The sequence below is a fragment of the Oryzias latipes genome, chromosome 17 (genome assembly GCF_053564925.1).
Source record: "Oryzias latipes strain Hd-rR chromosome 17, Olatipes_Hd-rR_3.1".
NCBI classification, from domain to species: Eukaryota; Metazoa; Chordata; class Actinopteri; order Beloniformes; family Adrianichthyidae; genus Oryzias; species Oryzias latipes.
Window position 1 is genome coordinate 12,862,619 of NC_136253.1, and position 14,434 is coordinate 12,877,052.

At 38.1% G+C, this 14,434-nt stretch overlaps 1 protein-coding gene across 1 annotated transcript; it reads right to left on the bottom strand.

The window, feature by feature from the left end:
* Positions 1 to 285: 285 nt before the first annotated feature.
* LOC144986776 (immunoglobulin lambda-1 light chain-like) lies at positions 286 to 12,058 on the bottom strand. The gene is made up of 3 exons (XM_078934832.1): positions 11,751 to 12,058; positions 2,570 to 2,649; positions 286 to 1,189 (listed from the first exon to the last, which is right to left on the bottom strand). Exons 1-3 carry the CDS (start codon positions 12,056 to 12,058, stop codon positions 837 to 839), a joined length of 741 nt encoding a protein of 246 aa, XP_078790958.1. The 3' UTR covers positions 286 to 836.
* Between the last annotated feature and the right edge of the window lie 2,376 nt (positions 12,059 to 14,434).

A 14,434-nucleotide genomic window follows, 5' to 3' on the forward strand; every position in this document is an offset into this window, starting at 1 on the left:
AATCAGAAACACACAAATGATGTTTGTGTATTTCTTTTGTGTTTGTTTTCAATTGTGTAGCCAGAGTTCAGGGTGTGAAGGCTGCAGAGCACAAACACACACATCTGCAGGCAGTTTGATTGTCTGTCAGCAGCATTTCCTGTAATCCAAACCACTGAGAGCAGATTCATATCTGCTGCTGTTCACTCATCAACCTCCCTCCTCTCTGCTCTCTGTCTTTATTCTGCTGCATGGAAACTTTTGATTTGTTGATGTTCTTGAAAGAATCACAAACTTACAGTTAAATGTCTTCAAACAAGAAAATTGTCTTTGAGTTTATTGAGAATATTGTTGCAAATAAAATGTAAGAATATGGATCAATGTGTATAAACAGAAAATGTAAATGAAAAAGCAGAAAACTGCAAAGTTCCATCTCTACAACACAGCTGACACAGTTTGATGAAGGATCTACAGCAAGTCATGAAGAACATTTGAGAACTGTGATCAAAGTGATGAATGAGATGAAAGGAGGAGATTTGATGGAGAGAAAAGACGAGCAGAAAACAGTCATTCAGCATGTCTGGAGTTGGTGGATGCTCCCTTGTTTCTGAGGATCATCAGCAGAGAGAGTCCACAGCAGTACACCAGACTCTTCACTATCAGCACTGAGTACAGCAGGCAGAGCAGCTTCACCCTGCACTCAGACTGGAAGGACAGCTCCACCAGGTCCAGAGGAGGAACAGAGGCTGTTCCCTCTGCTAGAATGCTGGAAGATGCTGGATGGGATGTTGGAGCTGCTGTGGAACCTGCAGCTGGAAGTGCAGGAACCTCTGAAACAGAGAAAGAGTCAGAAAGAGTCAGCATGAAGCTGAATCTCTGTTGAACACAGTCACCAAGCCTTCATTACCTTGTTGTGTTTGGGCCTCCACTGTGCCCCCCTCATGTTTGACGGAGCAGATGTATTTATAGGAGCTGTCCTCTTGCTGATGGAGCAGCAGGATGGAGGCGCTGCGTCCCGACTCTCTGAGATCCAGCTGCTCTTCAGAGGTCAGGTCCTCCAGTGGTCCGTTGTTCTTCTGTCTTTTCCAGGAGAACTGGACCACAGGAGGAAACATGGCTGAGGCCAGACACAGCAGGGAGCTGCTCCCCTCCACATGGACTCTGGATGCTGCTGGGTACACGCTCACCACGGGCTTCACTACGGACTCATCTGAAGTTTGACAGCAGCAACAAGCAGCACAGACACACACTCACACAGTCAACAGCAGCTTCCAGAAGTGCATTCAGTCTGATCCTGGAAACTCCATGAACTCTGATCACTAAACTCCTCATCAATGCAGCACAAAGTTCACTTCACTCACTGGATTCAGCTTCACATCAAACCGTCATCAGGAGACACGACGGCTGCAAATCATTTCTACACTCAGACCAACTCATTTGGAAGAAAAAGATCTTTAGAAATTTGGAAATGAAACATTAAATCTCTGCTTAAAAATTTTAAATGTGCTGAATTAAAACACGCATTTTTTATTTAATTTACCAAAAGATTTATCTTATCATTTTATTATAACATTTATAAATTTTTTAACACTTACACAATCTTACTTTTTACAGAAAATTGTTCACATTATCCCAAAAATCAGAACACATTTATTTTTCCTTTAAACTATTTTTTGATTTTTGAAAATATTCAAGAACGAAAAATGACCTTAAAAGACTCCAAAAAACATGTCAAGTTAAGCAAATAAATCCTTTAATCTTTCATTAATGACTTTTTAAATTCTAGATATTTTAGAGAAAAGAAACAAGTTCTAAACAATAATTGATCTGAGAAAAGTATTTTGTTTTTTTATGATAATTACTTCAATTATGTAAAGTGCTTTAAATGTTTTCAATTTTTTTTACATTTATGTAATGCATTTATATATAAAGCATTATTTTAATTTTATTTAAATTAGTTAAAATTCAAGAACCATTTTTACAACATTTTTGTGAATTTTTATCGATCAATCAATCAAACTTTATGTATGATATAGCGCTTCTCATGCAGTTGCGCAGCTGGAAGCGCTTTAACATTAAATTTAAACATCTATTCTAATCATAAACACTCAAAAATAAATAATGCAAAGTGCTTTGAATCATTCAAATTTATGTATAATTTATAATTTCAATTTAGTTTAAACAAGTTTAAAGTCATGATCAATTTAATCAACTTTCAGTGAATCATTATTTTCTATAAAATGATCTATTTCCTCCGTTTGGTTTCCAAACTTCAGTTCAATTCAGTTGAAGCTCAGATCTGATCTTGTTCTCAGAAACCAGCAGATGTTCCAGAATCAGTGAGACCATCAAACTCTAAATATTTGGAACATCACTCAGATTTGCAGAAATCAAGAATCAGTTTAGTTGTTCAGTGAGATTTCAACATGTTTGCAGAAATGATTCAGCTTTTCTTCTGGAACAATGGCTGCTTGATGAATTCTCTGCTAATGATGAACAAACTAACATGTGAAGCTGAAGCAGCAGAAACTGACTTGAAACACATTTTCTACAATCAAACAGCTGAAGGAGCAGAAATGGTTCTTCTTACCCGTTACAAACAGTCCAGTTCCAGATCCAAAAATGAGGTAGTTATAGCTCCCACACAGTGAGAAAGTGTGTTTCAAAAACCTGTGTGCTGTTAAAGTGTCATCTGAGTGAATCAGGATCATATTTCAGCTCCATGATGAGTTTCTCTAATGTTCAGATCAACATGACTGTCTCTGTCTGCAGTGGAGGAACTTGGTGAACTGCTGTGTGAAATGAGAGAAGAAAATGACAAATATTCCTGCAGTTATTAGATGAAAGATTCATGCAGGAAGTGACAGCATGAAAGAGGAAATGTAGAGTTGTGCACGTGTTCAGTTATCCTGAAGTCCATCAGTCTGTTTTCTTCTGCTCCTCCTGAAACCACAGATATCAAATAACAAAATGAGTAATGATTAAAGATATTTCCAGGGAAGGCAGGCTACAAATGCAGCCGAGTATCCAGTTGGGAAAGAGAGGAATAGTGTTATTCCATTACTTCTGGAGAAATAAGAGGAGCGCAAAAACATGTTTAAGAAGTGCATTGCATCTCCAAACTCCACTACAGCTGCAAGTTTTGTTGCAACCCGGGAGACAATAAAGTGTGGAAAACTGTTCACAGATGGTGACTACTTGAAGGCACTCCAAAGGGCCGCAAGAAGAAATGATCCAATTAATACCACTGAAAGGCCAAACACGTGGGAGGGGGGGGGGACACATGTGAGGCTTTGCTGAAGTATTTAAATGACTATAATAAACACCAACCACCTGATTTCAGTGGCTACAGATGGGGCACCCAGCATTAGAGCATCAAAAAGGGGGTTTGTGACTTTGCTATAGAATTGGATCGAGATCTGCTTACATTCCACTGCATCTTGCATCAAGAGGCACTGTGTGCACAAACATTCCCATCGGAGTGTGTGGTGGTGATGAACCTTGTCATCAAGATGGTGAACAAGATCATTGCAAAAGCATTGAACTACCGTCAGTTCTGTGCATTGCTTGATGAAGTTGAAAGCGAATATTCTGATCTCCTGCTAGACAACAAAGTCAGATGGCTGTCCAGGGGGAGGTTTTTGGGCGCTTTGTTGTCTGTTTAGAACACGTGAAAACATTCCTGAAAAGCAAAGACCTGAACTACCCGCAACCGGAGAATACTAAGAGGCTCGAAAAACTGCACTTTTTGGTGGATATGACTGTGACAAGCTGAATGAAAGTCTGCAGGGGGGGGGCACTGCACTGCAAATGCTTGAAGCTGTTCTGTCATTCAAGCTGACTGTCTTTGCCAGAGATGTACAGCGAGGCACGCTGTCCCACTTCCCCCCCCCCTGAGAGAATTAAAAAAAGTCCAGCATTATGACACCCTCAACGGTGATTATTTACAAGGTGTGATTGTTGCAAACTGCATTTGGAAGCAGATTTTGCGAGTTCTGAAAGGAAAAAAATGACACTCTCTTTTCCTGTCTCACCTCTGGAGATCGATCCGTCCACATTGAGCACAATTCCAGGAGTAAATCAAGCTGACCTTGAAATGGAAATGGCTGATATAGCCGACAAAGATTTATGGGTGTTCAAATTCAAACGTCTGACAGCCGAGCTTGAAGACGTCACTCGCTGGAAAGCCCAGCTTGGCCAAAGCCACAAGTGGAGGTAAATTGAAAGCCTCCCAAAACCAGAGAAACTTGTCTATGACACATGGAATGCTCTTCCTGACAGTTATAGGAACATGAAGACATAAACATTTGGGGTATTATCCATCTTTGGATCAACCTGTGAACTACATCAAGTCAAAATATCGCACCCGCCTCACGGATGAGAGCTTGCAGTCAGAGATGTGAGGGGGGGTTGATGGCTGGTGAGGCCTTGACTCCTTTGGAGTCAGATTTACAATGAAAGAACTGAATATTTCAGTATTCATCCAACAGCAGCTAACAGTATATAAAATACACACAAGAACATATTTGAGAATATTTCTTTTATGGACATGGATAGAACACTCTTCCTTTGGATAAATACTATAAACAAATTCAAGTATACAGATGTGTTCAGCACACATTTGACCCTCAGTAACTATTTCTGGTATTTTCTCAACTTCAATTTCTGGTGCCTTAATGTTATCAAATGATGTCTGTGAAAATTATCATAAAAATAAAATAAATGATTTTGCTTACAATTTTTCCACTCACTCCCAAGTTATTTAAAAAAAACTGAGGAACAACCACTTTTTTCATCCAAACCTCACTGGACTCCCTCATATCTGAACACTTTTAATCCATTTTCCTAAACCCACTAGATCCCTCATGGGGTCACGGGGTCACAGGGCTGCTGGAGTCTATTTTGGCCATTCTTGGGTGAAGGCAGACTACGCCCTGAATAGGTCCTATTTTAAAATCAGGTAATGTTTTTTTTCTTCCTCTGTAGTGGTTTTTCCTCCTGATGGTAAAAACATACATGATCCTAAAGACATGAAACACATGAACACTTTTCTTCACCTTTGTCATTTTTTATAGTCATTGTTTTATCATGGATTTTTACTTGACATTAGAACAGCTTTGTGTCTCAATTCTGATCAATTTGACATCAAGACGTTTAGCTTGAGACAAGTATAATGTTTGTTATTTTCCTGCTGAACTTCGTGGTTACATGGGCAAAATAACTTGATCGGATCAATGGTCGGATTAAAATCCAACTGTGCACATTGACACAAAAAACCTTTTCCGACTATAACAAACGTTCACATGGGACACATTTAAGGTCTGAATAAATCATTTGGGCATGCGCAGTAGTGTTGGAAATACCGGAAGAGGAAATGAGTCCTACAGTAAACAAACCTTGCTGCCATATCCGTTTATGTAGCATTTCAGTAATATACAAGACGATCTTCCAAACATGCTTTTATTAATATTATGAATATAATGAAGTGCCTGTTTGCTCATCATTTTATTTTTAATCCATGTGGTCAGTGCTTTTTTTGTGGAAGAACTCAGCTGGAAGAAGCCAGGGTCAAGAGAAGCTAACACGCGCTAACAACATTAGCCTTGGATGAAAATAAAATCCATGCAGGAAACACAGCAATCTGCATCTTGGCTGCACGTAAATATATGGGACTAACATCAGCCTTTATTTAGTCGGGACATGACTGGAAACATAAGTTGACATGATTGTTTCAATGGTTTCTGAGGACTGAGCGGCATTTCTGCTTTGAAAAGCACACACACCGCTCCAGAGCAGCTGTCTGAGCTGGAAGTCCGTCTCTGCTCGGACACACCGTTCTCCTTAGTCCTGCAACCGCTAACCCAGAGCGGCGAGACGGATCGCAGACCAAAGTCTCCCACACATAACAAAACGCACATGTAACAAAGCATCCTCCCCTCAAACACACATTATTAAGTCCAGCTTCTCTGCTCAGAGACACAGTTTGCTCGGTCCACCGGCACCCAAGCCTAGACCGTGCACGAAGCACTCCTCCCCGCAACCCCTTCGTGAGGGGTGTAAGAGAGGGGAGAGGCGAAGAGCCAGCGGGGCAAAAGCGAGGCGAGAGCGAGGCAAGAGCGGAGCGGCGCTTCGCACCGGGCGTCTGCAGAGCAGCCGGTCAGACCTGTTTGAGCTCCAAAGCTTTCTCTGAAGCACGGCACCGCAGTGGCGGTTCTACACTAACTTACTCCCTGGGCGAGTAACCCCACCAGCGCCCCCCCCCCCCCCCCCCCCGCACACATACAAAATTTGACAATATCCTGTCGTGTTCCCTATCTTCTATTTAGCCATTTTTCTCAAAAAATGCATGGATTTTCTAGACTCGTATTACAGGGGGGTCAAACTCAGTCACACAGGGGCCTAAGTTAAAAACACGCTTAAGGTTTTGCCTGAAGAAGATAAACATTTACTGAACTACACACTAAAGCTAAACTTTTAAACCTTTTAAACTGAACTTTTTGAACATAAATATGAATAAAAACAGGAACATTGATCCAGAATAACTCAAGTTAAACCTTAAATAACTTGTAATATTTTGTTCTCCATAGAAATATATTCTGTCAAAATTATACAAATATGAACATGCTGCAGGACAAAACAAAGAAAGCCTGGAAATATTAATAAGAAATTACATATCAAATAATTCCATTTTTATGCTCTTTTATCATTTTTTAGAGCATTTTTTTTAGAGCTGGACTCCTGCTTCATTTTTAGCAATAATTTCTTAATGTGTGACGTCCTGTGTGTGTCTTTGTGAAACATAGAGGGATTAGATCTAAAAAAAACCTTATTGTGATTAATATGTTTAGGTCTTATAAAACATTAAAGACTAAATCATAAAACTCATCAGTGGGATTACTCCAAAAATATTTGGCATTTCCCTAAATTTGTGCAACACCAACAGTAGAAATCCTCCAAAAAAACTCAATCCATAAAAAATGGTCTGCGCTCACCCCCCTCCCCCTTCCCCTTCCCTCTCACACGCGGCTCCGTCTCTATGACGGGAGGCGCAGCTGCGGCCCAGAGTTGATTGTCAGATAGAAAAAGACTCCCCTCACACCTGTTAGTGTGATTCAGCCAGCCACCGGCGAGTTGCGCTCCCCTCTCGAGTTTTTTTTACTTATGTTCCAAAGACTACCGCAAAGAGGTGTGGCCGCAAGCGTCTTGTAGCAGAGGGCGGTCACGTGCGCATCGGGTCTGCTGTGTCGGAGCAAAGAATTGTGGGAAATAATCCCCATTGCCTGCTTTTGTCGAAATTGGGTTGAGCAATGCTGCATGAATGCTATTTTGTCCTTCTATTTAACAGTCTTTAAACTAATTGCTGGAGGTTGGTCAATTTGTAAATGCTTTAACACCATAGACCAAGACCCACTGTGTTCTACTACTGGTCACAATTGTTACCAGACAAAAGATCAATTGTTTCATGGACTTTTCAATATTTTATTATTTTTTCTTATAATATCCTTACAAATACAATACACATTTAGTAACACTTACAGGTTCATTAGTTAACATTCATTAACTGCATTAGTTAACATGAACTAAAAATGAATTGCACTTATAAAGCTGCACTTTATCTTGTATGTTAAATGATAATTTCAACATTTACAAATACTTTATTAAAATCTTGTTAACATTAGTTAATGCAGTTAATGAACTTACTTTTGTATTGTATAAATGCAATGAAAATAAAGGTAAACTTTTCCTGATTTATTTTCTCTGATCACCATTCTAGCTTACACTGAATTGCCACATTTTGGAGCCTTTGTCTTTTTACTGCACTCATAGGATGTAATCAAGATTAATCTTAAGTGTTGTCTCAATAAAAGGGCAGCAAACACTACCGGTCAAAAGTTAGGAAAAAGGTAGTTTTATCAATTTTTAAACAAATGTTGTATTATTTTAATACTTTAAAAAAATTATGAAAAAGTTTTTTGGTAACTAGTAGAGTTTTTGGTCAAACAACTTTCGGAGCACAGAAGTGCAATTGATGACAATTCTTATTTTTTGGAAGAAGTAACCCTTTTAAAAAATTTTTACAATAAGAGCTTACATTGCAGGTGTTGTAGAAGTTAATGGCATCAACACCAAGCAGGATAGGTAAGCCCCGGAGCACAAGAGTGCGCATTGCTGTCACGTCTGCTTCTTTCTAGAAGTAGATGAAAAAAAAAGAGATCAAGTTCAAGATCATGAAACTTTAAGCTACAGTAAAAATAAATTAGCTTACTTCACCCAAAGATTTAAATTCTGTCATTAATTATATTAATTCTGTCACAGAATAATAAACAAAATTAAGGCTGCAGTAAACTCACCCCTGTATTCATTTAATGCATAAGCTCATCCAATGTCTCTCCAACGGTCCCTTTCTTGGACTTGAAGATTGTGACAAAGCGTGGCGTGTAGCGATCCACAGCACCATAAACGTTACTCTGCAGATCTGTGGTGACTATCCTGTTAAACTCTGCAAACACATACACATGCAACAAAAAAAAGAAAAAAACTGAGTGTTGGGACAGTGTGGACATTTGTTAATGTTTGGTCCAATTCTAAAGACAAACCTAAACAGAATTCAGTTTCTCATGGTCGAAAGAGGAATATGAATAAGTACTTACTTGTCTCTGGTATTGGCCGTTGCCGAGTGAAGCCTCCATGTTTTAAACGATAATGTTTTAACAAAAGTCCTCTTTTGTTTTCAGAAAAAACACAGTGCTTACAGTTCCACTGCATCTGCTAGAGATTATTTGAAGTGGACATATATTTTAAGTTGGTTTAGTCAACAAAATATTAACAAAATATAAAGTCCTCACCAGTGTATCAAGACTTGTTTGTGGAAGACCAATCAGGAGGCAGCTGCCAGAAGGACTTCCTCTAAAAAAATAACAAAATTTAATTAACAGGTTCTGCTTTGCAAAATTAAAGACACATTCCTTGATATGTGCATATTCTAAAAGCATTACAGAAAATATACCTTTAAATACGCTGTTCTATAAATATGCATGTGTGACTTCAGTACAGACCATTTTAAAACAGTGTTTCCTCTGATAACTTTCAGTAATGCTGTGCCAGTACAAAAAAAATGTTGGAAAAGAAAATTTTCATGTGATATTAAGATTTCTTAGTTTAACGTCACTTTTAACATTACTATGTATGTGTTTCGTATTTATGGCTCAGTATATCAGCAGTGATATAAAACAGTTGAGTTTGAGTAAAGAAACATTTTACAGTGCTTGTATTATATTCTTAATTTACTGAATTTAAAAATAATAGTATAATGTTAATGTGAAATCACAAAACATATCAAAAATAACCACAAACGTCATCTCTGCATATACTGTTACATATAACAGTAAATGTCGCCATTTCAACAGCTTTAACGTTAATCATTTATAAACCAAAGCCAACAGATGGGAATGCATCAGGGAAAATGGTAAAATAGAAAACCATAATTGTATTTGGAACGATTAAAACAAAATTTTAGTCAATCCAGGAACCGTTGTGGTACCTGATAGTTATATGTAAAAAAAAAAAAAAAAAAAACAGGCCAAATCATCTTCTTCAACATCTGAATAAATCAAAATTATTTGCTAACTGTTACATATTAAGGAGCTCAGCAACAATTAGCAACAGACAGTTAAAAAAACCATTCACTCAAATGTTGCATGCTTGATTACTTACCTTATTATTATTATTTTTCTTTCAAAAAAGTAACGAAGCTCCGGATAAAAACGTAGGTGGCCTCTCAACGTCTTTCCACATCTGGAGAATTGGCGCCAAGATACGTACAAATTACGCATGCTCTTGCAGTGCCGCTTCTTTTTCTTCGTTTTTTTCTGCACATTAGGTACGCTTTATTGCACTGCTGCCTCTCACTGGTGTAATAACGTCATTGCATCCTTTGTTGCTACTTGCTTGTTTCAAGTAAGCGTCACTCAAACAATTAAGTAAATTGTTATTTTCAACCTGCAATTGACTGTAACTCAACAAAACCTAGTAAGAAGTATGTATTTTATATTACTGAGTAAAGTTAACTAAGTATATGTGAGTCAGGAAAGCTATTACAATTTACAGTGTAGGCAGACAGATGAGAGCTGAGGGCCTCTTGTGTTGGACATATTTTACTTTAACAAGAGGGGTTATTAATCTTCAGACAAACCAAAGGTATGTAACACCAAAGATTTTCAAACATGATTGAAATTAATAAAGTTTGGCCTCAATTCCAAAAGGGGTTTATTCAGACATACCTTTGGTATTGTCTGAAGATTAATAACCCCTGTTGTTAAAGTAAAATATGTCCAACACAAGAGGCCCTCAGCTCTCATCTGTCTGCCCAGCTGTTGGACAGGACAAGTTAAAAAAAATAAAAAGAAAAAAAAAGAAAATAAGTATCGAGAACCAAACAGACAAAACTCAAAGCTCAGATTAATAAAGACAAGAAAATTTTTGCTAAAAGCTGGAATGTAAACATTTGTAGAATAATGTCTGCAGACTGAGGATGACAATATTTAACAGGAGAATCAATCAGATGAAGTTCAGACAGGACTGAGTTACCCTCTAAAAACAAATGGACAAAAATGATTTAGATATAATTAACAAAACTGAATATTATCATCTGACATGATTTCAGTTTATTAGTTATTTTTATTCACCTCTTAACACCGTATATCACTCATTTTTAATGTTCCATTAAATCCAGGACTCAACTGAACTTGCAGTAACTTAATATTAAAAAAAAAATAATAATAAATAAAGTTTGTGACTCTAAATGTTTCCAGTTGCTGTTTTCCAACATGTTAGAAAACTGTGGTTAGAGAAATAACAGGCCTGGAATGTTGAATGTGTTTGTTCTCACACTGATGTTCAAACTGGAGTTTTTTCTATTTCCAGTTTGAAAATAAGGAGAAGCAGAGAAACAGTTCAGTGGATCTGAAGGCTGCAGAGCAGCAGATGTTCTCTAAAGGCTGACTAAGCATTGACAACTATGTAGACTTTTCTGGAGGTTTAGCAGGTGGACAAAAGACAGAAGATGGTGACCAGTCCATCAAGGAATCATCTGGAAAAAACAGATTGTCAGAACTTTGCCAGATCCACAGTCTTCTTTGTTTTGTGTGTTTCTCTGAGCAGCTGCTAATCACTGCATTGAAAGCAGACTGAAAGCTCAGCTTTTTCAGACTCACTGATTTCTGAGTTTCTGTGTCTGCAGAAGCTGTCACTCTGGTTTCTGCATTCATGAAACTCAGAAAGAGATCATTTATTCTCCACACATTTGGACAAAGGAACAAAGGAATTAGAACAGGTTCATGATTTCAGGATTTCATTTCATTTCCTGCAGAGTCAAGCCATGAGTTTCTTTTAGAACTACAGTCATGATTTCATGTCTGGATTCATTGTGTGTGGGGTCATGGGGTCAATGTGTCAATGGAGGGGAAGGTGGGATGTGTTGTGTTTATTTTATTTTGTTTGTCTCCTTGATTTTCTTAACTGTATATCACTTTGAACTGTGTGTCATAAAAATCACTTTTTGTTTTACAAATAAAGTTTGATTTGATTTGATTGTGTTTTCATTTGGTGCCTTAATCCTCAGTTCAGTGAGTTTGTGAGTCTGTGTGAGATGGAGGTGAAACACGTGAACTGTTGCTGTGGTTTCCTGCTCTCTTTCTGTCACAAACACTAACATCTGTTCATCTGCAGGTTTTTGTTCAGCCTGCAGGGATCATTTCTCGCTGTGGAGATACTTCCAGCAGCTGCAGTAGTAGGAGGCTGAATGATCCACTTTGACTTTATTGATCTTCAATTCAGATCCACTCTGAGTTTTTTCAGGTGTGAAATCATCTTGTTGAGGATGACCGAAACCTTTATTTATATTACCATTACTTTCATCAAAAACAAGAATCAGTCTGAATGTTTCTATTTCTTTCTTCTGGTACCAGAATCTGTAGCTGTAGCTGCTACTACACTCCTGAATTCCTCCACAGCTGAAAGAGACACTTTGACCAACTCTCCTGGTCAATGTTAAATCCTCCTGAATCAGCTCTGCTGCCATGGCAACCAGTGCTGCAGAGACACAGACAGACAGGTGAAGGTCAGGATGACAGTGTTTGTTCCAGGTAGACCTGGTTGGCTCCTGATTGGCTGCAAACACTCACCTGAACACAGACAGCACAGAGCAGCAGCTGGGAGGAAAAGCATTTTGTTCAGCCGTGTTTCCTCTGCTCAACCTGAGGAGAAGTGGTGTTCGGATGCAGCTGAGGACAAAGAAGGACCTGAGAGCTGTGAGATGAGAGCAGGACCACGTTCTTTGGGACTCCTCCTCCAAGCTCCCATCAGCCCCTGCAGCTCACAGAGAAGACTGCTGCTGCAGACGGACAGCTCAGCTGAAGCTGCTGTGTGGTTTCATCTTCCTGATTTGAATCTGACAGCAGAGGAAGAGAATCTGGGTCACATGATGCACAAACACTCCAACACATTCATGTTCCACAAACACACTCAGCTTGATGCTGAACTCACAAACACACACTTTTATCTGCTGTTTAACAGCTGTGGAGAAAATACACAAGTATCAATTCATGTTCTGTTTCTTGATGAATCTCTGTGATCCATGATGAACTCATGTTGATGCTGGAAGCTGCTTGAATGGTTTTCTACACTGTTTATGTCTAGAGAAAAATATCAATGATTCTCATCTGTTAACACAGGGAAGTTCCTAAACAGCCATGTGGGGGCGCTCTCCAGCTGCTTTAAATGAAAAGTAATGGTTTCAGAGATATTTCAGTTACTTTTTAATGGAAGATTCTAGACCATGAAGTCTGTTTTCCTCCATTAGAAACATTTCAGGAGATCTTTGTGTGAAAACTTTTGACCTGATCGTCACAAAGACAAGATTCCAGTTTTTTCTTTGGTTCTCATTGATCTCATGAAGATTTTTCTCTGATGTTTTTAATGTCCTCATTAGGAAAAAATAATAAGACGTTTGAGTGAAACTTTTTGGTTCAGGAATTTCACATGTTGTAAGAAACAAAAAAACTTTTTTGTTTGTTTGAATAAAAATATTGTTTGGAAAATTCTATTTCTGTACTTTTACCTGATATCAGATTTTTAAAGATTTGAATGTTGTCCATTCAAACAGTCACCTACCAATTTGTATCTACCCTTTTATAAATACACAATCATTTTCATCACACAAAAACACACACATGGAGGAGTAAACAGGTGTGTTCAGGTGAGAATCTGCTTCAAGCTTCCTCTCAGTAAACAGTCATTTCCAGCATTTGGATTGAAGACTTCTGTCTCTAATATGGGTTCTGGATGCTGATGATCACAGAGAGCAAACTGGTCAAGTGTGTGTTTAATCCCCAAACAACCACAGACCAAATGATGACCTTTGACCTTTTTCTTCTTTAATATAATTGGATTTACAGCAGAAGATGCATCCATGCCTGTTTTGCACATGTGTCTGTGTGTGTGGTTCTACAACAGAATAACGAAAACAAATAATACAATTATAATAAACCAAATTCAATAACCAAACCCAAAAGAATAATATTCATGAGTCAATAATTTAGCAACAGGATGTCTTAATAATAATCACTTAGCCTGTTGGATCTGCATTTGGAAACATTCCACAAACCTCTTATAGCATTATTATACCCAGAATATTATACCCAGATAACTTATGATATTAACTGGAGGAACTAATTAAATCCAATATTCTAGAACTTCTAACCAAAACTAGCTTAACTTGTTAAGTGAGCAGAAAATGTCCACACCAAAAAACAAACAGATTTTACTCTAAACAAACACAAAAATGGTCTCACTGCTCTCATGGACGCACACTTAAGCTTAGAAACCCAAACTGCTCTTTAAAATATTGTGTTTGCTGCTCTGTTTACTTCTGTTTACAATTTAGAGTTGGATATACTCAAACAACGACGGCGCCCTCTAGTTGTGAACTTCAGAACAACGTCTCAGTCCTCTGAAGAACAGCATTAATAATGTTAAGATTTAAACAACTGTAGTTGTTGTCTATTTTTAGATGTTCTTTTTTCTGGTTCATGATTTTTGTTTTTATCCTCTCCATCTTCCCCTCTTTACCCTCTCTCCTCTACCCATGATTAGAGACAATGGAAGTGATGATTCATTTAAAGCTCTGAATTCAGAATCCTCATGAAGAAATAAAATATGAATACACATATTTTGGGATTTGTGCTTCTATATTCACTGAAACCAATTTCTAAAACAGAAAACAGGAGAATATTTATCAAAATCAGAAACACAAAAATGATGTTTGTGTATTTCTTTTGTGTTTGTTTTCAATTGTGTAGCCAGAGTTCAGGGTGTGAAGGCTGCAGAGCACAAACACACACATCTGCAGGCAGTTTGATTGTCTGTCAGCAGCATTTCCTGTAATCCAAACCACTGA

What these genes read in the sequence shown, in the direction of transcription:
- LOC144986776 (XM_078934832.1), bottom strand. Translation starts at nt 12,058, where the DNA reads ATGGCAGCAGAGCTGATTCAGGAGGATTTAACATTGACCAGGAGAGTT. An exon ending in TACTACTGCAGCTGCTGGAA is followed by an intron (nt 2,650 to 11,750) that starts GTATCTCCACAG and finishes AACAGCACACAG; the next exon opens with GTTTTTGAAACACACTTTCT. An exon ending in AACTGGACTGTTTGTAACGG is followed by an intron (nt 1,190 to 2,569) that starts GTAAGAAGAACC and finishes GTCAAACTTCAG; the next exon opens with ATGAGTCCGTAGTGAAGCCC.